General features: G+C 30.6%; 4 protein-coding genes and 1 long non-coding RNA gene across 5 annotated transcripts; 2 read left to right on the top strand and 3 right to left on the bottom strand.

The window, feature by feature from the left end:
• Positions 1-1210: 1210 nt before the first annotated feature.
• On the top strand, positions 1211-4301 carry LOC140174273 (protein FAR1-RELATED SEQUENCE 5-like). Its single transcript, XM_072198672.1, has 5 exons — positions 1211-1228; positions 1385-1412; positions 1504-1538; positions 3124-4211; positions 4298-4301. The coding sequence occupies exons 1-5, from the start codon at positions 1211-1213 to the stop codon at positions 4299-4301; spliced, it is 1173 nt and encodes a 390-aa protein (XP_072054773.1).
• LOC112702354 (protein FAR1-RELATED SEQUENCE 5-like) lies at positions 3889-5695 on the top strand. The gene is made up of 2 exons (XM_072198618.1): positions 3889-5410; positions 5504-5695. Exons 1-2 carry the CDS (start codon positions 4340-4342, stop codon positions 5636-5638), a joined length of 1206 nt encoding a protein of 401 aa, XP_072054719.1. The 5' UTR covers positions 3889-4339; the 3' UTR covers positions 5639-5695.
• A 1531-nt stretch (positions 5696-7226) lies between these two features.
• On the bottom strand, positions 7227-10435 carry LOC112703959 (uncharacterized). The gene is made up of 12 exons (XM_025755566.3): positions 10082-10435; positions 9777-9897; positions 9613-9685; positions 9073-9525; positions 8816-8992; positions 8593-8690; positions 8423-8507; positions 8249-8335; positions 8071-8154; positions 7852-7986; positions 7561-7767; positions 7227-7459 (listed from the first exon to the last, which is right to left on the bottom strand). The coding sequence occupies exons 2-12, from the start codon at positions 9797-9799 to the stop codon at positions 7328-7330; spliced, it is 1554 nt and encodes a 517-aa protein (XP_025611351.1). The 5' UTR covers positions 9800-9897; positions 10082-10435; the 3' UTR covers positions 7227-7327.
• Positions 10436-12469: 2034 nt separating this feature from the next.
• LOC112702352 (uncharacterized) lies at positions 12470-14086 on the bottom strand. The gene is made up of 5 exons (XR_003154014.3): positions 13721-14086; positions 13565-13605; positions 13220-13303; positions 13040-13140; positions 12470-12891 (listed from the first exon to the last, which is right to left on the bottom strand). It is a non-coding gene; the product is annotated as an uncharacterized lncRNA (long non-coding RNA).
• A 5051-nt stretch (positions 14087-19137) lies between these two features.
• Positions 19138-20773, bottom strand: LOC112702351 (uncharacterized). The gene has a single exon (XM_025753348.3). It carries the CDS (start codon positions 20534-20536, stop codon positions 19445-19447), a length of 1092 nt encoding a protein of 363 aa, XP_025609133.1. The 5' UTR covers positions 20537-20773; the 3' UTR covers positions 19138-19444.
• Between the last annotated feature and the right edge of the window lie 5586 nt (positions 20774-26359).

The following is a 26359-nucleotide window of genomic DNA, read 5'->3' as shown; positions in this document are numbered from 1 at the left end:
AATAAGTGTAATAAAAAAAAATATTAGATTTTGTGACCTTTTAAAAAGAATGAAATTATAGAAATTACATGGTTAAAACGAGATTCAATACAAAAAAAAATTAAAGAAGGAATGGAATAGAAGAACACCATTGTCGAGTGAAAATATGAAAAAAATTTAGAAAGGAATTTGAGAGATGCATGTCACCCAAAAGAATAAATTGTTTGTGTTAGAGAGCTGCACAATATATCCTCTGGATGAACAACAATCTTTTCAAAAGAAGATAGTAAACACACTGAATTTTCATATTTGTAAGATGAGGATAAAAATAACATGACATTTTATTGTTTTTCCCATAGACGATGTTTGGTTTGGGGCTAATTCAATACAGTCCAACTAATGAAAATATGACATCATATGGAAATGATTGCTAAAATGCATAAAAAGATTCAACACGGAAAAAGAAACAGAGATATATTTATCAACAGGCTTGGATTTTTAAGTTGGAAAATTTGAAAAAACCAAAAATCATGTAATTTTTTAAAACAGCAATACAGATCCTAAAATAACTATCATCAAGGCAAAAATAATAGAAGTAGAATTCCCAAATGCACATCAAACAAAATAGCAAAACTAATTAAAGGTTTGTGAATGGTTTACAGAAGGAGATTGAATCTATGACCTCCTTTTTGAACCTTTTTTTGCCTTTTTGCTTCTGACTAGAATAAGAACTTAGTTGCTGATGCGTCTATTTAGTTAAAATTCAAGAAATAATTTTATTCTTTCTCTTCACGATACATTCAGGAAGGGTCTGTCTTTAGTAAGCTCAAACCTTTTGAGCTTTTCTAATAGGCACAAAATATAAATTAGAAATATACCCCACATGGGGTTTAATAATAATAATAATTTTTTTATTTTTTAACTAACAAAACCCTTAATCCAAATTCAGCCCCACCCCTAAACTCATCATACGTTACCCTAATTCCCAATTTCTTTCCCCCTGTTTACTTACCAGTTGCCGTCAGCTACTCTACTCTCTGCTGGTCTTAGCATTCACCGTCGCCGTCCAGCCAAGCCGTCGCCGTTGCCGTCCAATCCATCTAATAACGTCGTTCGTAGGCTCTCCCTCCCCGTCTCCTCTTCTCTCTTCTCTCTTCTCTTTTCTCTCGTCGAGTGGTTGTCAGCGCTGTGGTGTTCCATTCTCCCTGCATCCTCCACTTCCATAGTAACAATGGAGCCTCAGACTCAGGTATGAAGTTACTTCATTGATTTAATTTTCTTTTTGTTCCTTTTATCTTCTTGTTGTATTCTTCCACTCCTTGTATGAATCTGTTGTATTGCTTCCTTTCGTTGATTTCATTCAATTTTTTTGTTCTATTTATTTGTTCTGATTCACGGGTTGTAGGCTATATTTGTTCTGTTTTGTGCTACAAGTATGTTGGTGTAGCTAAGATTCATGCCAATTTGGTAATCATATGTAGCAATTGTAATTCTCCATTATTGTTATATTGGTATCTAACATAGTGAGGCATGAGGCTTCATGGATTTTACAAACAATGGTATGAGAATGGATGTGGTTGCGTAAGAAGTAAATTTCTCGATTCTTACTTTTTAGTGATGTAACAAACTCTGATGTTCTGGTTTTTAGTTAACCTGTTCTTATATTCTGTCTTTGAGTAACCAATGTTTAGTTAGTTATGCAATTTGCATTAAAAGAAGAATGCCAAACTATTTATAGATGATTCTTTTTTAATGAAATGAGTAAAAGAAAATAGTTCATCTAGATCATGATTTTTCTTATGCCAAACTATTTATAGAAGTATTGAACAAGTTATGAGTTCTAGCTATTTGATGTTGTGTTTTTTATTTCATTACTTCTGGAGGCTACAACAGCGGAGTTGTTGAGTTTAGTTTGAAAATTGCTCTACTGTTTGTTTACATTAATGGTTCTATTATGAGTTTAACACCTGACTCAAGGAAACCTTTGAATGCTTGTTGACTAGTGTTACATTATGTTTGAGAACATGATAGTGAAATGAAATGACCATGTCACTGTGAAATAAGGAAACTTACCTAAATTCTAATATATGATTATATATCATATTTATTAGGCACATGCATATATATGCCCTTGGCTTTTAATTTGGATTTCAGTAGTATCATTTTGCTTAAAGCTTATGATCAACTGTTGCATTTTATTGGTTGACTAAGCAAGTGCCTGTAAAGTGAGTGTTTTAGATTTGAGTAATGTTAGAAAATCAGCTAATTTTTTTAAAATTATTTTAAATTTTAAAGAAACAGCTTCTTTCACAGCAGTGCAAAATTAAGCAAATTACTTATTGCAAATTAATTTTCCTACACTTTTTAGCAGTTTCTGAAGAGTATCACATCCGTTAAGATTTAAAGTTTGCCAATTAAGCAAATTAGTTATTGCAGAAGGCAACTTCTTTAGCTCATGATTGAAAGACAGGTTAAGGTACCTTAGATGTAGCAATTCAGCTGCTTTCAATGGAAGCTCTTTTATTGCGCAAGAGCTTAAGTGTTGTTTGGATTGATACCCTTTCAAGAAGGCAACTTCTTTAGCTCTTTCAATTAAGCAAATTAGTTATTGCTATCAATGCACTTTTCGTGACAGGTTAAGGTACCTTAGCTGATAAGTGTTGTTTGGATTGCTACCCTTTCATGTTTGTTTTAAGATTAGCCATGAATATTTATGCTAAGGGAGGGAGATAGATAATGTACTTTAAATAGGTGGAGCTTCTAAGGTGTAATTTGAAAACTTGGTTGTGTCTATCTCTTATTTAACTTGAAATGATCATGTAAAAATGCTGTATCGTAATCCCTCTTGTTCACAGTATTGGTTTGGTTTCATGAACCATAAAACTGGTTCTAAAGTGGATCCAGTTTGGATTTATAAAAATCCAAACCATGCCCACCCCTATATGAATCTATATAATTGATCTTAATCACCAAAATATGAGACGAGATAGAGTTTAACCTGCCATAAGAAAATTCAGAAATTAGTATCGTGATTCTTTTTGAAAATTGAATGGTTTTTGGATAATTTTGCTTATTTGATTATAAATTGTACCTAATTTATGCTATTTTTAATGGGTAATTAACGTTAGTCACTATAAATTGCAGGAAGCATCAAATAGTCAAAGACACACAAGTGATCAAAATGTGCATAATGTTAGTGATCATATGGATGAAGATGTAACTTCTGATGCGGTGGATATGGATCAATATCTCATAAACTCTTGGGAAGATATTGGTAAGATTGATTTTTCAAGTCTATCTATGAAAAATATTTGTCAATTGCACTTTGCTGATCTTGGCTTGGCATTCGAATTTTATAATTCATATGCCAAGACGAGGGGCTTCAGTGTGCGAAAGAGTAGAAGTAGAATAGTTGATGGAAAAGTTAGAGAAAAAACATATGTTTGTTCTTGTGAAGGGTATAGATTAGAAAAATGGAACCATATGAAAAATCGAGTTAGGGAGCCAAAACCAGAGACAAGATGTGGTTGTATGAGTAAACTTCATGTTTTCTTCGATGCGGTAACTGAGAGTTGGGTAGTGAGAGATTTTTGTGATGAACACAACCATGAGCTTGTTGTTCCAAAGTTAGCAAGAATGTTAAGATCTCACAAGAAAATGACTGAGCCTAACATTAGTCAAATGAACCATATGAAAGAGGTGGGGATCAGCATGCCAAACATATTTGGATCATTAGCTAGCCAGTGTGGTGGGTACGAGAACGTTAATTTTTCAATTAAGGATATGCACAATCAAGTTGCGAAGCAAAGAAGACAATTACCTGATGATTTAACCTCTGCAATGGCTTACTTGGAAACGCTAGCAGCAAGGGATCAAAACTTGTTCTATAGTGTTGAAAAGGGCAGAGAAGGAGTGTTTCGACAAATTTTTTGGTGTGATGGCCGGTGTCAGTTGGATTACGATCTGTTCGGGGATGTGCTAGCATTTGACGCCACATATAAGAAGAATAGATACAGATTGCCGGTGGTAATATTCTCGGGAGTTAACCACCATAATCAAACAGTTGTATTTGGTGCTGCGATAGTTTCGAATGAGAGGAAAAGCACCTACGTGTGGTTACTAAAACAGCTTCTCATAGCAATGAAGGGAAAGACACCGACTTCAGTAATTACGGATGGTCATCACTCGATGGCTATCGCTATTCAGGAAGTGTTTCCGAATGCACATCATAGGTTATGTGCATGGCACTTGATGCGTAATGCAACAAGCAATATTCACAAACCTCAGTTTACGAAAATGTTTACAAAGTTAATGCTAGGTGATTACGAAGTTGGTGTGTTTTTAACAAAAGTGGGAGGAAATGGTTGGATTCTTTGGAGTGGAAGATCGGGAATGGATAGTAGATATGTATGAAAAAAGAAACATGTGGGCTACCGCTCATATCCGAGGAAAATTCTTTGCTGGGTTTAGAACGACTTCGAGGTGTGAAAGTCTACATGCTGTCCTCAAAAGATATATTAAATCACGCTATAATTTGACAGAATTTGTTCAACACTTCCAGCGTTGTTTGAGCTACATGCGGCACAGAGAGGATTTGGCAGACTTTAAATCATCAACTGGACAACCTGTGATGCAGACACACTTTCAACAATTAGAAAGGTCAGCAGCTACCATTTATACCCGGCAAATTTTTGTGTTGTTCCGTTCAATGCTCCACAAGGCCAGCACATTGAAGGTAATATATGAAGAGGAAACGAGTTCTTGCAATATTTATCAGGTGTCAAAATTTTACAAGCCTAACATGATATGGCATGTGTCTTTTCATGGAGAGCAAGATGAATTTAAATGCTCATGCATGAGAATGGACTCCATAGGTATTTCATGTAGTCATATACTTGCTGTTTTAGATTTTCTAGACATTGCAGAGCTGCCAAAATCATTAGTGCTGCGAAGATGGACTAGAAAAGCGAAGGAAGGCATTAGTGGGTATGATGACATGGGCGGCTTGATGGAGGATTCCTTGGCTATCAATCGGCGTGCATGTTTGGCACATTGGTGTAAACAAATTATGAACGAAGGGTGCCTAAAAGGGGATATTTTTAATGAATCACGAGATGCATTGGTAAATATACTTTCATGTATTAGGGCTCATAACGGGGACAATAACATGATGGAGGAGCATGCAGAATACATGTATGAAGACCTTGCAAAGAATGGAAGTACTGAGATAGAGACCACAAGGAAGCCTAAGCGTTGCAGCTACTGTCGCAAGGGGGGGCATAACATTGCTACGTGTTCCATGAAGAAAATGGATGAAAGGACTCCCAAATTTGATGATGACGCTGAGGAGAATATTGAGGGTGAGGACTACTCCTTCGTAGATGCTGAAAGTGATGAGTATATTCACACTGAATGGTTTGAGGAGGAAGATGTAAGTTCAATAAATTTAAGTTCAAGTATATTTTGTTACATATAATATTGTATGGCTAGTTCATAAGCCTTCCTATTTGCTATTTTGATCCAGGAATATTTAGATTCCTCAAGGTATTATGAACAGAGTGGTGGCGAGACTGCGTCCTCAATCGATTACGATTCTGGTGGTATAAAATGTTTTAAATTTTATTTTTATTTTTTGTTATACTTATTTTACTATTTTTAAACTTAAAAATATGTCGCTTAAATTTTAGGGGCAGATGATGATGATGAGGCAGAGTTGTGAACCATCCGTTGCAACAATCAAAGACGAGTTTAAGAGCACTTTTTCTGTTTCTATTAGTTATACTTTTGGAACTTGTTTACATCACTCTGAATCTTAAATACTTTAGAACAGGAGAATGAGTTATTCATTTCACTTTTGTGAATGTACTTATATTTGGATGATTGTTGCTGCTTGTGTTTGCAGCCAAGAATGCTTTTTAGTGATTTTTGGAATTTTGATTTATGTTATGGCTTAGTTTCAATATGAATCAACATTAGTTTGTTCAATTTGTAGAAAGGTCTCCGTGACATTTGATCCATTCATGTATTTATCATTCAGATAAGGGATTGTTGTTCCCTCATTAATCTGCAATATGATTGTGACCTGACTTCATTGCATTCTTATTTGAGCATAAGCTATATTGGTTTATCTTTATTTGACAATAGTTCTCTCTTCTACTGGCTCTTATTTTGATTTGTAGAAAAATTAATTTGTTTTTTTTTACCTTGGTTTCTTTAATTATTGTGTGCTGACTCCCTTCCGAGGTTAGAATTTGCACTTGAAGTCATATTTTAGTTCTTACTTCTGTTTGCCATTCATCAAAGCTTTCCTCATATTTCATCAAATGATTAGCCTCAACAGCGGAAAAAACAGGAATCAAGTATGTTGATCTCTGGGTGGCCTCTTTTATTCTTTTCATGAACATATTTGCTAACTCCAAACTAGTAAATTACTATGAGAGCTTAGTATGTGTGTATATATAGCTTGCTAGAAGAATTAATTTGTTTTTTTTAGAAACTTGCTACTTAGAAATATAGCTTGAAAGCCAATGTTGTAAGAGTAGTTTGGGAGAGCTTTTCGTATAAGGTCTACTGAACAAAAATTGGGTACATATGCTCAAAAGGATCACTTTTCAAATTCTGCTCAACACAGTTTTCATCCCTTACTATCATGGATTAAGAGGCTAAATGGCTAATACTTCATAATTTTGAAACTTCCAAGTATTCATAAACACTAATCCAACTCAATTTTTTATGCTAGAATTTTAAAGTACCTGCCATATCATATCTTTGATTTACATAATAAATTAATAATAAATGTTCTAAGAATTTTTACTGGTTTTAAAACTTAGAATTTGAGTGGCTGAGCTTAAAGACGGTTCCTTAGCATTTAGCAACACAATTATCATTATATACTAATTCAGCCAAATTATACCATGATAATGGAAGAAAAAAATGATAAGCAAAACAGGATGAAAGCTATATCTCTAACACATATCGACTTGAGTAATGTATCCAAAAATAATATTACAATCCAAGTAATTGCTGAAATAATTTTCACAAAATCGGATCCATGTAGGACACCATATAAATTAAAGAGTATAGCAAATCAAAGCCATAATAATATTAATAATGTTGTCAAATAAGACAGAGTTCAATCTAACTGCCTTCATATGATCAGATCACCCTTTTGGCATTTTCATGAGAAAGCTAAATTAAATTATATCACTTGTGCGGGAATATTTTTGGTGGGAAATTGAAAGCTAATATCAAATAACTTGAACTGCAATTAAATTGTCTTAAATAGTATCAAATAACATAAATTGCAAAATTAAATACCACAAACTAGTGTATACAAATAACAAATCATCTATGGTTGATTGAGTTCGTTGTGTTGAAACCAATGCTCACTAGCGTCGTCCATAATGGTCTTTCTCAGTTCATTGGAGGATCCCAAAACCAAGTCTATGGTAGTTGTGATTAGCACCTGATTTTCAGAAATCTAAAAGCACCAAAAAAAGAGAAAAAGCAAATCCGAAATTAAGAGGTCACTAGAGGGAATGCAGCAAAAACACATAGGAAATAAAATGGTTGAGGTACAACCTTTGGTGGTATCTTAGGATTAAACGAATATTCCATATGCAACCAGCTTAGTACCCATAAGGCAGAATCTTCCTGGCATGTTGGAGGAGGTTGCACATCGTGAACCACTTCAATTGTTTGGGAAGACCAGCCACCAGAAAAGTCACCATGTTCAAAAGGACAAGCCTCAAAATGTGCTGAAGAAATAATCTGGGACAAAACAACAGCCTACAAACAGCGAGTAGCGTTATAATTCGGAAGGAGATATCATAGGGACATAGCCACATCAATTGAAATAGTTTAGAATAATACCAGAGTGTTAGTAGATTCAGTTCTTGGTTCCTTGCGCTCACGGGGCAGGTTGGAGTCCAAATGAAACACAATTTTTGGTTCTAAACTCATGACCATTAGATACCAGTGATCATTATCTTGAATGGGTATATAAATCTGAATACAATGCATTGTTCAACAGAGGTGTCAAAAAATATACATAATTGTATGATAACTGAAGAGATAAGGACAGGAGCTTACATATTCAAGTGAAGGGTATTTTCCCATATAATCTTCATATTTATCAATTAACTCTTCTATTTGGAGATGTTGAAATACATCAACCTAATTTATATGTCATAAATTATGTAGATAAAGAAGTATAGAATAAAAAATAACAATCCAAGCTTTCTTATTTGATAACCATAACAAAACGTACTGAAAAAGAGGGAGGAAGGCACCAAGTTGTCTTCAGAGTAATGATTCTTTGCTCCCAAGTACATTTCCTAGCCCAAAGCTCCATAATCTAATTCAAGCATAGATATGGTTAGGTATTTATCCAGTTTTTGAGCATATAGATGACTAAGTTAGATTGATAGATAATCATTTTTACCTTGGCAGTAATTGTATGATCCTTGCTCAAGCAAAAAAGTTCTTGACGTGTTGCGGACGAACCTCCTATCTTTACAATGTGCTCACTGATAACAAGTGAACATAGACTCAATGCGAAAATCAGCCATGAATGAATATTGAGCTTATTTAAGAACATGAATAAATGTATACCTTGGTAATAAATCCGGATCAAAAACATATGCAAACATCTCTACTTGTCCCTTAGTCAAGTTAATCTCGCCACCCACTTTAAAATAAGTTGTTATTCCCTGTTCGAGTTCAAATAATTTCTGTTAAAGCATTATTTCTGCATCATTCAAAGTTAAAAATTCTAATTTATTAACCACAATAGTTAGGACAAAACAAAAAGTAGAAGAAAAAAAGAACTGGTGACCTTTGGTTTCTTCTGCACTACCAAATTTTGCTGTCCAAAAATAGATAGCGGTTTCGATTCTGCGCGTACACGTGCAGCAACTGGCGTGCTTGATGCTCGTACTGCTTCTCCACTGGATTCTTGTGCACCCATTTCAGAAGTTGACATACGGCGTGGTCGTTGTACACCTCTGAACGCCTACATATGAAAGTTGGGCATTATAAACCTATCCCTTTTATAATAATATGTAAATGCATATGGATGTGCAAAGATTTTACCTCAACCCTATTTTGGAACCTGGTTCTCCTTTCACCAGGTCCAGGGAACCATGACTTTGATAGTGGTTTCGCCTTCCCTTTTCCATTTGGCTGGGGTGACAGTTTCTGGCGTTTGATAGAGAGAATGCTCCGTTGGACAGAAACTTTGCGTGGATCTTGGCGGGTTATGGTTGTTCGATCTAGTTCCATGACATCATCCTCATCATCTGACACATCAAGACATATATTTGGGTCCACATCCATATTAAATATTGACTTGCTGTCACTCTTTTTGATAGTTTCCGTAATTTTGCATGTCTTATGAGGGGTGGTGATAGGATTGGTCTTGCTGTTTTTCAGAAGTCTTTCATTCTCCTTCAACTCAGGCTTGACATAAATGGAATTTATGCGTTCAATCATGGACTTCAATAGAATCTGTTCCTCTCGAATACTATTGTTAGCTCTTTTGATGTCCTGCAGAACAGATACAACATAGGTAATTTAAAATAAGCAGCATTGAAACTTAAAAATAGGATACAAATATTTGTTGGTCTTACATACCTCTAAATCAGCCATAACTCTTCTCTCAAAGGAGTTCATCAGAACACTTGGTGGTGCACATGAGTCGGATAAACTGAACCAATAATGATAATAATAAGATATAATTCAACTAATAGTAGTAGCAAAAATAACAATGAACGTAATGAATTGAGTGTAGCCTTTACCCATGCCTATTATTGGTTGCCATTGATTAGAGCAATTCTCCTTCTAGGTTTTTTCTCCTGAACAGACTCTTTTCTTGCAAGATCCCGTCACATACATTCCTTTAATCCATCGATATCATCTCTGCGATTTTTTTTAATATTAGTAGAGATATGACATAATCAGTCCATTAATAGAAATTGATTTGATTTCTTTAATGCAGATTCTCTTTCTTATTTATTTTTCAAAATCTTCTATAATTAAGGTAATCAATCAATAACAGAAGAATGTGAAGGCGTGATTAAAGGAGATGAGAAGTTGTCATTACCTAACAGGGCATGCACCACATCGATGATGAGTTGTTGCATCATCGTCGCCATCTCCCACACCGGTCTTCTCCATTGTTGCGGTGCTTCCCATTTCCCCTTCTGTTCTCACATCATCTATCTTGGGCATCTTCTTCCCCTTTTGCGAAGTTTCTTCCATGGGAGTGAGAAGCTCTATTTAACAACTAGGTTCTCTTCTTTGCGGGATCCCTGACCCCCAAAATAAAATGAAACAAGTAAATCCGTTACTTAAGAAGCCTAAAAATGGCTATGCGCGCTTTCACATGTGCAATTGAACTACTTAAGGAGTCAGGAATAGGTTCAAAGATGGGAAGGAAGCATAAGGCCTTCGACCCCCTAACTCATGCTTTGTTGTTCTTAGTCCACAGTCTTCCAATTAGAGCTAACTCTAAAAGTGGCAATTTTGCCCATATTGGGCTTTATCCGGATAAAGCAAACTATTTTTTAATTTTCAAAATTCAAAAATTGAATACCAGCTATTATTACTAACGTAATTTTATTTATTATCAATAAATTTGCATCATTTAATCCTTTAATTTTCCATATTTACAATTATTATTATAGATTCATAATAAATAAAATTATATCAATATTTTAAAGATTAAACGTTTAAAACAAACTATTAATAACTTTCTATTTTTAATTTTCTTTCCTAAATACAAGTACTTTTGTATTTATTTCAACAATACTTATACTTAAAACTTCTTAATAAAACGGAAAAATAAAATATTTATACTACTGACCTAATAGATAACTCGTGTACATTTTCATGGTGCACTGTTGAAGCACGCAATTTACATTGATACCTTCGAACTAACAGCTCTAAAAATTTGATATTTAAAGTTAGAAAGATCACAAGGTAAGTTGATTGTTTGGAAATGAAAGATTAATAATAAAAGTTATATTAGGCTAAGTAATTTTAGTTAAGCCAAATCAAACCAAGGTCAAGTTTGAGCTTATGAGCTCATGAGCTTAGCGGATCGAGTTGTTAACGACTTACTAGTTGTTTAAATAGTTAGATGAACTTCCAGTATTTTTTTAAAATACGAATTTTTTAAACCTTTTTTGAACTTCATGTTTTCTTCGATGCAGTAACTGAGAGTTGGGTAGTGAGAGATTTTTTTGATGAACACAAAAATAGCTTCTCATTTTGATCCAGGAATATTTAGATTCCCCAAGGTATTATAAGTGTAGTCTATGGTGGCCACAAGTTTTGGTGCCTATGGTGACTATGGACTTCATAAAATGATATTTTCAACCAAATAAAATAAAAAATTGAAGTTCTATTAATAAATAATGACATGTTTATGAGTGTAAATAAAAGAAAAAATTAGACCATTTATCATATTTCTTGACAAAAATTGGAGTTCCTATTGTGTCTAAGCATTGCAATGTTACAAAAGGATCTGATCTCCGTGATCTCTATCTAAAGCAATTGTTAGCAACCATAGTTTCTTTTTCTTTTCTATTTTTAATGTGTATTTTGCTGAGGAATTAGGGAGAATGAAGTGGAAAAAAAATAAATTCTACATAGTTTTCCATTCTTAAAGAAGAAGTGGATCTGAGTAGTACTGTAATGTACTGCATAGTTTGCTATTCTTATTATATCATTATATATTGTATGTATTTATTCAAAAAATAATATTAATAAATATCGTATAGTCATAAAATTAATTACTAGTGTAATTGATAAAAATATGTTATATAGTTTTACTATATAACTAATAATTAGCCCATAGAATAGTATGAATCGCTATATAATTTTACTGGTTTATTGGTTACCAATGACTTACTAGTTGAATTCGTAGAACCGTTCCCAGTTAAATAAAAAATATCAATCGGAACCCCAAAAAATAAGAATGAATTGTGTGTGATGGCATGCGCGTTAAGAAGACCTTCAACGAAAAATTGACCTAAAGCTCTTTATATAAGGAAGAGAGCTTTTGTTGATTTAGAGATATTACTGGTAGAATCTGCATGTGTTCAATTGTTTTCAAATAAAATATTGTAATAATCCTTATGGATATGCAGTTTAGAATTTATATAGAATGAGTCTTAAGTCTTGAGATCACTCAAGAACAATTTTCTTCACAACCATCATAAAATAGAAATGTAACTGAAAGTGTTTTCTGCATATTAAGTATGCTCATATTCTATTTCTTCTGTTTCTACTAAATAATCTGAAAATTAGTATCAAATAACATAAATCGCAACAAGCAATTAACTGAATCAAGAGTATGTTTATTCACTCATATTGTAGTGGTTGTTGTGATTAGTGGCATTTTTTTTGTAATTTTGGTCAAGTATTAAGTTTTGAAAATTTGAATGATTCATTGACACATGTATCAAGTAAAATATGTTAAAACCCCTTTTGCAAAAGCTTCTTTGCTTTAATTTTTTTTCTGGTATCTGTTGGCACTCATGCTAATAGTGCAAAGCTTATGCCTCATACACGTAAATTGACTTTGGTCAAATTAGACCAAACCATTTACAACACAAAACAGAGTTTCTATTACATAACTTGGTACATTAAATTATGAGTTTCTACTACAAGGTCTCAATTCAAAATTCTTCTGCAAAAGCCACCATTGGGATTCAACCTTCACCTAACTCAATTACTTTCATGTGACTAGCATAGTAGATCACGAAAATTCTCAGATAAGGTTCATTAGCTGGAATATCACCCATGGAATTTGCTAAAGTCAGTGTTTGATTGAAGCCTGACCACTTCAGTTGAGTGACCACCCAATGCAATAGTCTTAAGGAATATTTTGCAAGCCAGACCTGCTAACTGCACAAACAAAATATATACCCAACAGTTCATGAATCAACAAAAGTACCATCCTACAAGTTCAGCAAAAAGTAAAAAATGAATCTAATAAAAGCCAAGTCTGATTAATTTAAAAGTTAAAATCAAGATTTACACATAATGTTCTTACATCTTTCACTATAATCTTATCTAGAAATCCAATTCTTGGTAATAACCATTCCAACACATACAATGAGGAGTTTTCAAAATTGCTTGTAACAGGTTGATCATCTGAAAAGCAAGAATATGCTGAAGTCATGGTTGATGGATAAAAAAAATTGGTTATTAACAATGCGAATGGAGTCCAAACCTGAACCGCATAGAAGTATTCTATGTGTAACAAAGGACTGCAAGAAGGTAAGGGGCGCCATAAAATTAGACATATTAATAGTGACTGTAACAAAAAAGAGGTACAAGACATAAGCAACATGAGGAGCCAACATATTGCACAAAATATATACCCAATACATCTATTAGTTTCTGCACATTCAGTGTCACATCAATGTTATATATATTATCATCAACATACATTTTGAATCTATTCCACTCACTGTTGATAGCTCACGGGTATTCAATAATCAATTTGATCTAAATCCAACCAACAATTTTCACAACACCACAACAGAGTCAATAAAAGATTGATCAAAGTACTCACAAACTTAATTGCAACCTCTTCATTTGTCTGAATATTGTTACCTACACAAAATTTTTAAAATGAATTAATCTGAAAAACTTAATCGGAAATTTCAGAAATTCGAAGTTCAAACATGCACAAAAAAACAAATAAAAAGAGAGAGGAAAGAAAGCTCACCAAGATAAATATCTCCAAAGGATCCGCTACCAATTTTCCGACCGATACGGAACTTGTTCCCAACTCGAGGCTCCACTAAAGTTCAACCTATTTTGACCAAAACCCTAAAAAGGTTTGAGAAATTTGAGAAGAAAAACAAAATGGAGTCATTGTGGAAGAAGGTAGAGGACATTGAGTAGAGAAAGAAGCGGAGGGACATCGCTAAAAAGAAGAAGGTAGACCGAAAGGGTGTAGAAGAAGAAACGGAGGTTCATTGTTTGAGGAAGAAGACGGAGAAAGTGGGTGGAGGGAAGAGACAGGGGCGCATAGCTGCAGCAAAGAAGGGTTTGGTTCTAAACTTTTATATTGGACCATTTTAAAATATCAAAAAAGTTGTTGTCTTTAAGTGTAATTTTTATTAAATTAATAATAATTTAAATATAAACCATTAGATCGTTTGTCAATTTAATCTAACGCTTCAAATTTAATGGTGCATCAGATAAGCTCAAAAGAGTTGGGCTGATTTTAGACAGTCCCCATTCAGGAACAAAGCAACTCTTTATTTTTGGATAGCTGTGACTTTTGAGAAATACACAATGTAGGAGACACTTTTATTTTATCTCTTAACGAAGTGAAACAGAAGAAGAGTAGATAAGAGAAAATCACACAGCCATGTATCCTAATTCAGCCATCATCTGCAATGTGATCTACATCCAGTCTCCGTCACAACAATGGAGAAATTTCCACTATCTTTCACAAAGATTGTTGACGCGGGCCAAACGTCGGTCTAGAATTTTTTTCAATAAAAAATTTGCTTCGTTGCAAATATAGTTTCAAACTAACGAGTGACTCATATCAAAGTTTAATTTGTTTGTCACAATGCAAACCAATAAAAATTGAGAGTATTTAAATTTCGGATCGTCTCTCAAAAGAATTGCAGTGAGGTATGGGTATTATCGATTATGAGTATAAGAGAAAAGTTTGTGGATAAAGATGCGAGAAATTAAATAACAAAAAAATAAAATTAATAACTAAAAGGAATATAAATGCTAAAGGACACTCCTAGTAAGGATTGAGAATCACGTAGGTAGAGAAGAGAGAGAGGTCACTAGCTTTAGTTCAAAGGAGAATGAATTGCTTTTCTTCTCCTTAGATAGTGATATGCAACTCTTCCTTTAGGTTATCAGTGAGTGATTTGAGTGCTTATAGGTCTGAACCATTATTAGACTAAATTCTTCTAATTTTGGCCTGCACATTTAGCCAACAGCCCAACACTTATTCACACATTTTGGACTTATTAGCTTAATAATAATTTTAGTCATCATCAATTAATTGTTATTAATTTTTTAAACTCAACACTAACAAACAAATATTATGAGCAGAATTTTAGAAAAGCAAAAAGGCAGAGAAGGACATCAATGGTAAAAATGGCAAGCTTGAAAGGCTATGGAGTCCTTCACACCAAACATAGAAGGAACGAGGGAGAGGAGGGATTTTTAGTTTTGATGGGTTGGGTTTAGTTCTTGGATTAGGTGGTTTGAGTGGGTCAGTTTCTAAAGGGGTTTAAATTTTTGATCGGCTTAGCTTAAAAATGAAAAAATTGGTACAAATAAACTACATACTAATTCATTATTCGAATTACATTTTGTATATGTAAAAATTTTGATGTACAATAAATTAATTTTTGATTTGTGATACCGAAAAATACCATAAAAAAATATATTCAAATTAATTCCATCAAAATATTGGATCAATAGTTTACTATATTATTACTTGAACCACATTGTTTGCTTATAGTTAATAAGCAAAATAGAATTTAAGTAAAATAAATGTATAGAATACATTATTATAGTTTACAAACATTCTATATGCGGAATGTGTTGTGTTACTACTTACTACGCATCATTTCAAATAGAGGCAGCAAATAGATGGGAATGATCCTACCAAAAACTATCTCATTAAGTAGAGTGGGCTTTTCCAGCCTTAATAATATGGACTTAAAATATGAATTGTTTTTTCGCCATTTAAGCTTATTTTTTTATTTGGTCTCCGTTAAAACAAAATCAATTTGGACAGAAATAGAGAAATTTTCACTTAGAATCTATTAAGTGTGTGTTTAGATTAAATATTGGTAAACGAAATTTGTATAAAATTAATTTTATAATATTACAAAAAAAATAATTTTATAAAATTAATTTTGATCAAGAGTGAGTTGATAATAACTTGGTTTATGTTTAGTAACTTTTATTTAAAATGAATTATAGTAAACTAAATATTGTTTAAATTATTTCGTTCAAAATTATTTTTAGTTAAAAAATCATAAAAAAAATATTAATTTAAATAATAATTTTATGTTATCTTATAATTTTGTTTTAGATATTTAAATAAATTTTAATATATTTTTTTTCTACTCTCAGTACTCTTTAATATTCTAATAGAATTAATAAAATCATAACACAATAAAAAAAATATTATCTATTAACATGTCAAAACAAGAACGTATTTGACACAAAACAAAGTGTTTTGCATTTAAATATTTTGGAAACCTTGATTAAATAGTGGTAACGATAACACACAGGCCTGACATAGCGGTTCGATTTCCTCAAATTTTTCATTCCCTGCGAATTCTCTGCCAAATTCGGTCGTTATTTCAAAATTTTCTTGTTGGATTTTAAGTAAACCAAAGCTTGCATTTTTGTGTTCATCAAGTCTAATAATGGATGTTGGATTTGATACTGAAATGATTGCCGTAGAGCTTTTGAAAGCTTTAGCAATGCAAGAAGTGGATTGAGGTATCTCCACGGATCTTTATAGCTTTGGTACCAATGTATCATAACAGGTACCAGAGACTGTTTGTAATGATGAAATCGAAAATAGATAGAGAGAAACAAGTAGCTAGTAAGGAATGAAATGAATTGGTTGAATTGATTTTAAAATTTAAGGCATTGGTATATAAACCAACCAAATTTAGGAGGTACTAGATATTTGAGTTAATCTAAGGAATTTTTTTTTCAATAAAAATTATTTTTATCAAAAAAATTATTTATTCTAAATTCTATATTATAAATTTTAAAATTCTAAATTTTTAAAAAAATAAAAATTAAAAAAAATTATAAATTAACTAATATTAATCAATCAATTAAAAGTTAGTATCTTAAGCAGCGTTTATTTTTAAGAATAGAAACATAAAATTTTGTATTTTTGTATTTTATTTAATAATAAACTAAAATAAATTATGAAAATATAATTTATTTTTATTTTTCTTAATTCAAAAAATTTTAAAAAATATATAATAATAAAAAATAAAATTAAAAATTTATAAGAATAATAAAAAAATAAAAAATAAATTATATCCGTTGTTATTATTTTTAAGTTCTTTCTATCAGAATAAATACAAAATATACTAATTCAGTTATATTTTTGTATTCTTATATCTCTATTTCTATGTCTGGTCTTTGTAAATAAATGCAACTTTATATATTTATTTTAATTGTATACATGAACGATTAAGGATTAGGTACAAAGTTACTAACAAACTAAAAGGTCACCTGTCACTTAGGCTGTATTTGTTTCTAAGAATAGAATAAGATAAAATATTGAGAACAAAATATTGATGAACAGAGATACAAAATTTTTTATTCTTATATTTTATTTGATGATTAATTAGAACAAATTATAAAAATCTTCAATTTATTCTCCTTTTTTTTCATTCAAACAATTTGAGATAAAAAAATATAATAATAAAAAATATAATTATAAAAAATTAATAAAAATAATAAAAAAATAAAAAATAAATTATATCCCTTATTAGTGTCTCCAGATGGACACAAATTACACTAATTCAATATCTTTATCCATGTCTTTATAAACGCAGCCTTAAAGCTTACGTGTCGTAGTTTATAACAGGTTGAAATCCTTTTCTTATATATAATTTATATGCTTTTATCTAATAATATTTTAAATTTGCGAAAAAAAATTCTAACACAATGCTAAACTATTATTATTATTATTATTATTATTATTATTATTATTATTATTATTATTATTATTATTATTATTAGTTTTAAAAACCTTTAAAAAAATTAGCAAAATAAAAGTTCGGCTAATTCGTGGCATGATAGTTACCGATTTCATGAGACTAGAATAATACTCTCAAAAGCATTAGAATAATACTCTCAAATGCATTTCAATGATCAAATAGAAATAGTATGAATCTCAAATATCAATACTCGATATTACAAGACTAGAATAATACTCTCAAGGCATTAGAATAATACTCAAAGGCATTTCAATGATCAAATAGAGATAGTATGAATCTCAATTCTCAATACTCAATAAGACACTAAGCGATAGCCAAAAGATGAGTAACTAACCTATCAATAATATTTGAGACAACTCGTAGCCTAAAATTATTTTATATAATATTCATTAATTATTATTAAAATAATTATATAATTTTAAATATAATGAATATAAAATAATTTTAAATATTATGTACCAAACATTATCATTAACCTATATATCAAATTGAATTTTACCGCAACTAAAACTCGAGACTACAGTGTAAATTAAACAGTACCAAATGGATGGTCAACATGTATAAGCTACAACATTGTGATGTATAACTGATGGAAAAGTTTTCAAATGTAACCTGATACACTGGTATTCTAGTAATCTTACCTGTTTTAATTAATATATATTATATATAACTCTTATAATTAAGATCAACATTTGAAATTATTAGAACACGGATATATTTAGTACACTTGAAATTCTCCCCAACTTATGAACCAAATGATGAAATAGTAACTACACCAAAATCATGAAAGGCCCCCACGTAGAGGACTTCAAATGTCATGCAATTCTAATATTCTATTTAATCATCTCTTTAGAACTAACTAATGCTCAAAAAAGAAATGAATACCTAAACCTGTAGCTTGATGAAAAACCTTTATAAAACCATATCAACAGAATAAACTATACTACAAGACAATTAGCATGCAGACCAAAACAGCTCATTTAATTTTCCCTTCTACATTATTTATATGCCGTCTCCAACTAGTATTTCAATTTCAGTAGTAGCAGTCAAATAAATATTTTTTGTCGAACCAGGTAAAACCCAGAGGAATATGATCCTATGAGTATTGTAGGAAGCTTACTTTTTCCAACCAATTTAAGCCAATTTTCTAAAAAAAAAATATTTATCTTTAATTTATTTCTTAAATCCTACACTGTTAGCCATAAATTCTAAACTAAAAAATTTAAATCTTAAAATTCTAAAAACAATTTTGAATAAAAAATAGCTAACATGTAACCGAAAATTGCTTCTCTTAAATCTCTATAGCTAACAATCTAAATTTAAAACAACACAAATCAACAAGTTACCGCACTAAACACACATGTTCTACAAAGCAAATTAAATTAAAAAAATCCAGAAATAATCAAACAATAAATAAATAAACAAATAATAACTACTATTGTAAATCATCAAGAGCTTGAAGAAGAAAAAACTGACCTTCAATCAAATCACAATCCTAGGGTTTATCCAGATAAATTATTCCACCAGAAATTATTCACAACTACCTTGAACTTTGGGTTCCTTTCTACCCACACTTTATACTTTCTAATCCACTATATAAAACTCAGATCAATCGATTCGATCGACTATTAAGAGTACCTATGTTGTAATTTGACTTCAATTAACAAAATCAATAATGAAGCTGAATGAAGCTACTGCATGCACCATCAAATTTCTTCAAAATTCAAACTAAAGTATGGATCATTGTAATTGTAATCCCACAAGCTAACTGGATACTCCTCCTCCGTCAACGAAGACCACATAGATCCGATACCCGGTTCTGGATCCCGATCCTGATCCGGATCCGGATCCACCGCTGCATCTGCTCCAACCTCTGAGGAAGACAATGTTGAATCCACCACGAGATTGTTATTATTATTATTACTATGATTCACTATTTCTTCTTCCATAACCATGCAACTCTCTTGATGAGGATGATGAACATAACCCGAAGGATGATTATTATTATTATTATTATTATTATTCTGATGCGAGGTTAACCTAATTGAAGTTGTTCCACCTGATTCTTCGACTTTTTGGTGACGATGGTGACAGTGTTGTTGTTGCTGTTGAAGCTGTTGCTGCTGCTGAATTTGCAGCACTTGTGGTGAATACTGATGATGAAACTGCACCGGTGGTGGTGCAACAACACTGTTATTATTACCGTTACTAAAAGGGAAAACCCCAAATGGCACGAAACCCGAGGCTGTAGCAGCAGAGAAGTTATTATTATTATTGTTATTGTGGAGGCCGTTAAACACAACGGGAAACCGGGAACCGGATGAGAAGGTGAACCCGGAAGGGCGAGGAAGCAAAGGCCTAAGCGTTTGAGTGGAGGAGGAAGAAGAAGAAGAAGAACCGCCACGAGACGAAGAATTAGAAGAGTTAGAATTGACGGAAACCGAGGGTTGCAGATTCAACTGTGCCCTAGAACCGTAGAGGATCAAAGCAGCACGGTCGTAGGCCCTGGCGGCATCTTCGGCGGTGGCGAATGTTCCGAGCCACTTCCTGGTCCGCTTGCGCGGTTCTCTTATCTCCGCCACCCATTTCCCCCAGCTCCGCTGCCTGACGCCGCGGTAACGAAACTTGTTGTTGTCAGGTCCACCTTTTCCCTTGCACTTGCGGTTATTATTGTGAGGGGGGTTATTATTATCACTGCTGCTGCTGCTGGTGTTAGGTGTTTGAGAAAGAGTGGGGATAGAGGCGGTGGTGGCGGTGGGTTTGGTTTCTTGGGGATCGTTAGGGTTAGAAATTTCCATTGGTTGGTGACTGAAATTGAAGCTTTAAAAAGTGTGAGGGAAGGGTGAATAGTTCGAGGAGGGGAATGGTTTGTTGTTTGGGTGTGATGGGAAGAGGGAAAGAGAGATGGAGACTTGTTGTGGGTAAGTGTTAGGTGGTTGGGGCTTGAAGATGCCTCGTTCAGTGTTTTGATATTTGTTGATTAGTCCATAGAGGAGGCTACTTCTGAAGCTCTTTCCATGCCTTCTCTGTCAATGGTGGAATAGGGCGGTGCCATTCAAATCTATTTATATTATCAACTCAAACTCTATTTATTTTACCTCTTAATCAATTCAATCAACATTTCATTAACATGTACATTTCTATATTAATTACTTCTATGTTAGTTAGACTCTTTTTTTTTACATAGAAGGACTTATTTATTTTATTTTTATAAAATTTAAAAATCTCAATGTAAAAAAATTTTTTGTAGACAAAAATGTTTTAGAGATTTATTTGTGTACATATTCAATAATTTAAAAAAATTAATTATCTGATATTTCTTTTTAATATTAAGAAAATTAACATTGAGAATTGAGTATATTTAAAGTCATATTAACTAGTTAGTACTTATTTGTTCTTTGTCACAATTTTTTGTCCTATCACATGATTAAATGAAGTTAATGACTCAAATGAGTCAATATTCCGCCAAATTCTATGTAATAAAACCATAATAATATTTGATTTTTTTTAATTAAATATAATCTATTATGATTTTAATTATTTATTTTATTTTGTATATTAGAGGTCAAAGATTAATTTCATGCGAAATAGATGATAAATAAATAAATAAAAGCTAGTGTTTATATTTTGTTGTAACAGATAAATTCAAATATTATTGTTCTTAATGAAGAAAAATATGGATTTACTTCGTGTAAGAGAGAAAAATATATGGATACAAATACAGATATATATCGTCATATTAATATTATCTTTGAAACATAAATATAAAGATAAAAGAACTAAATCATTAAGATACACAATTTTTCTTGTTCAAAGATATATATTTTATTTTTATATATTTCTTAAAATTATGACTAAAATATTTTAAAAAAAAATATCCATTTCTTCTTTTTATTTTTATATATCGATCTCTATCTATATAAACATAATGGAAATGCAAACCTAAATTATTTAAGTGAGGAAATTAAAAGGAGAGAGCATTGTGAAAGCCTGAAAGGGATTGCTGCGCAGTGAAGAAAAGAAGACGACACTGAACACATATCAGGTTCACACATTGGTTTTGGAATTTGGAACCATTATTACTCGTCTTTGTTGATTATTTTCTTCTTTTGACCTCATTAATTTACAATTTTCTTTTCCTTTTTTCTGTGTTTTTGAGAGGATAAGTTAATTAATAAATACCTCGGCGCTTACCAAAAAATATCTATTGATTCCTAGGGAAGTAAACGGATTGAACTTCATGATCACTTAAAAGAGTAGCACGCAGTACAATGTACTCCACTATATACTACTAGTATTAATCTTGATGAATGATGATACTATGAATTTCTCATGCGTGTTACAATTAAGTTTGGACAAGTCTAAATTTCTGATTTTAATACCTATCCATTTATTCAATACAATTAAAAAAATCTGAAAGTGAAATGTACATTCAATATAAGTTTGGGTTTCGGGTTGATTGATATAATGTGCGATTTTATGAAGTGAAAAAGTGAGTCACTTCTTCTTGGTTGTGAAAATCATTAAAAACATATATGTATGTCATGAAATTAAATCACTTCACCTACAAATTTAAACGAATAAAAAAATAATATAAATAATTATATCTTTAAAAGATTATAAATTATCTGATCAAGTCTTTTAATTTACATTACATGCATACCGTATGAAATTAGATCAACCTTATGATATAACAAAAATAGGGCATTCGATTTATACACATGAGCTATAGCAAATTTAAGTGCCTGATATTTATAAATTATTATAAATATTTAAAAACAATTACAAAATATATACATTAAAAATCAACTACTACTAAATACTAATTAACTGTATATAAAAATATATATTTTGTATTTTATAAAAAATACTATGTTATTATATTATAAATTTAATTATTCCAATAATTAACTATTAATTAAAAAATATATAAATACATAATAATTAATTTATAAATTAAATTTTAATTATATAAACAATTTTTTATTTAAAAAGTGAGGAATTTATTATCAAACTTAATTTAAAACTGAAAAATGATAATTTGATGATACCATACCACATAATATATATTATTATGCAGTACGGAAAATAAAAAATAAAACAGGAATCATATGTGTGCCATGAATGGCTTTTGCATGCAAAGGGAGAGCCTGCCACGTGGCATTAATGAATGACATGATGCAGGTAGAAAGGCTTTCTGTTTAGGGTTCATTAGTGCGGTTACCGGGTGTCCTTCTTATTGAATTTATGCCAATATATAGTAAGATTTGCAAGTGTATCGTTGTACTAGTGATTTTTAATTATTAATTTTAATTATATATATTATATATATTTTATAACTAAAATTAATGATTAAAAAATTATTAAAATACTGATATAACGATATATTTAAAATTTTTTCTATATATTGTCATACTGATTATAACAAAAAGGACATTCAATTTTTTTATATATATATTATTGGGTTTAGTTTACTTGTAAGAATACAAATTAAAATTATTAATAATAAAATCTTTTAAATATTTTATTTTAATAAATATATTAAAATTTTAAATTTTGTAATATTTTTTATGAAGTTTTTTTAATTGGTAATTTTATTCTCTTTTAAGTAGTCTACAGATTATAGTATACTTTGCAAGTTCAATTTATAGACCAAGAAGCTAAGTCTCTACTTGTAACTTGTAAGCGAAGGTTTCTAGAAATTAAATTTGTATATATTATTCGTGTTTCCAACTCTTCCTTGTTTTTTCTTCGTTAACTTCAAACATTTTCCTTATCAAAATTGACATTTTTTGCTAACAACTGCTACAGTGCGACATTATATATCAGGGAATTTTTATTAAAAGAAAATTGTTAATAAGTAATCTAACTTATTATAATAAAATATTTTTTATTTTTAATTTCATTGTTTTATAAGATAAAAACCTCTAATCAGGGCCTTAGGTTTTAAACACCTTAAATATATTAAACACACCAAAAACCTAAAAATTTTCATGATTATACTTTTGGAATGATAATGCTTATTAATTTAAAAGAAGAGTTTTAAATTTTTAATTACATTAAAATATTAAATACATTAACTCTGAACGTTTCATTTTTTTTTTCTTAAAAGGAAAGATTTTGCTAAAAGTGTCCTAATATTGTCTAAGAGCATTAAAAAAAAAGTTTTTCAATATATTTAATATACAGAAAAATTAGAAAATTATATTTAATTTAAATTTTTGTTTAAACTTTTAATTTGTAATATTATTAAAGAAAACTTTTAGAATATTTATTATCAAGAATAAAAAATTATCCAACATATGTCTAAAAAAAACACTTTTTAAGGTGTTAATTATAGAAAATTTACATTAAAAAAGTTTTCAATAAAAAAATTTAAAACTCTTTCTAAACTGAGTAATTTTTACTAGTATTATATAACAACTCAATAAAAGAAAAATATCCTTTTCAGTAATTTAAAGGAGCGTTGACACTTTTACCGAAAACCCATGTTTTTAATTTTCACATCTCATATGCTGGTGCACGGGCAGAGCTTTTCATTGCTATGCTCTTCCAAATATCTATTATTTATTATCTATTATATATTTTTAATTTTATAATTAAAATATATCACATGTGACTTTTTTATTATAATTAAAATTATTTTTAAAATTAAATTTTTTTTTTATTTTTTACTAATTTTATAACCAAAATATCTCACAATATCACTTCTTCATTATAATTATTTTCTTTCAAAATTAAAGAGAATTCTTCTCTCTTCCACACTAATTTTACAACCAAAATATGTCATATGTCACTTCTTTATTGCAATTAAAATCAAATCTTTTTCTTCCTCTCCTCCTTCTTCCTTTCTTCTCTATCTCTCTCATTCATCAACCACTCTATCGATTTTAAATATCATTATCAATATAAATGACTAATTATTACTAATTTAAAAATTAAAATATACAGCATGATATTCTTTAATTGCATTAAAATTAAAATATTAAAATTAAAATTGAAATATACCTATATTATGTATCATATATTACTATCTAATTTAATAATCAAATGTGTCATATGACACTCTCTTATTAAAATTAAGAGAGCATATTTTTTTCCAAAATTAATAAATTCCATTCCTAAATTCTCTCATCTACCTCTCTCAATTTTTCTATTTTTCTCTACTATTTTCACTCTATATATAATTTATATTTTATATTAGTAATTTGACAAATCAAAATATATCATCCGATATATTTTTATTACAATTAAAATAAAATTATTTCTTCCAAAATTAACAAACACTCTCATTATTTATTTTTATTTTTCTCTCTTTTTTCTCATTCTCTATTTTTTCTAACTTTTTGTTCTACAGAAAATAAAATTAACAAAATAATATAATTCAAATAAAAAATTAAACTTTTCATATTAAAATAATAACTTAAAATTTTGTTATTTGATTTTTTATTTATAGAGAACTTGATCTTAAGGATGGCAACACCACCCGAACTCGCAGGTACCTATCCCACCCCTACCCGCCCGGGTGGGTTTTTAACGGGACGGGTTCTTGGGCGGGACGAGACGGAGCCGGGTTTAGGTACTATCCGCTCCGGTATATATATAATATAATATAATATAATTTTAATATATAATATATTTAATATATGTAAAATAATTAATAAAATGATTGATAATATTGCATCATATTTAAATTTTTACTTTAATTTATGTTATATATGTGATGATGGTTATATAAATTTTAAAATTTTATTTTATTTATTAAATTTTAATAATTATAGGGGCAGGTGGGTTAGGGTTCAACCATTTACTATCTGTGGATAGGAGTGGGACGGGTTTTATGCGGATTATTGTAAGGCGGGGCGGGGTCGGATAGAGTAAAAAACCGCCCCGTTGCCATCTTTGATCTTCTTAGCCAGAAAATTTTATCAACCTACGACTTTTTTTTGTAAAAGTTGTTTAATTTTATAAATCTTTTGCGATATACATAATCTATACTATCATCAGAATAAGGTGAACCATAATTTTAAAAAATTTATATTCCCATAATATTATTATGAGTAAAAATATTAGTTTTATATAAAAGTGAGTAATATTTATTTAAATATAATAATTAATTTGCTTGTTTGGTTACAAATCTTTTTAAGGCAAAATTATCTGTGTGTGTTTGAGACTCACATAATTCATTCACTTGGTATTCTTTTATGCTAAATTTAATATAATAGACTTAGTTTTGGTAGTTTTCAAATTGCATGTTTGGGACCCTCAAAATTTCTCTCTATAGTTCCGCCACGGTGCTTGTATCATTGTGATATCATTTAATCTTCCAAGAGCAAAATAAAGTTGACATTTGACAATGGAGACACACCACAATAATGTGACAGTTATTCTTCCATGCAGAGCAAATAGCCAAATATTTTGATCTTGTACCAGAATTAATGACTACTTTGTATATGTATGGAGATGGTCGAGTCTGTCAAAAAAAAAAAAAAAAAAAGAGATGGTCGAGAAATGATACATTTTTATTATTCTATGTACAACCAAAGTAGTATACTTTCCTTTTTTTATTTTTTTATTTTTTTTTTCATTAGCTATGGCAACGTTTGGTTCAAATACACAGA

Source organism: Arachis hypogaea, chromosome 7 (genome assembly GCF_003086295.3).
Source record: "Arachis hypogaea cultivar Tifrunner chromosome 7, arahy.Tifrunner.gnm2.J5K5, whole genome shotgun sequence".
NCBI classification, from domain to species: Eukaryota; Viridiplantae; Streptophyta; class Magnoliopsida; order Fabales; family Fabaceae; genus Arachis; species Arachis hypogaea.
The sequence above is the reverse complement of the archived record's forward strand: the minus strand, read 5'-3'. Positions and strand labels throughout refer to the sequence as shown.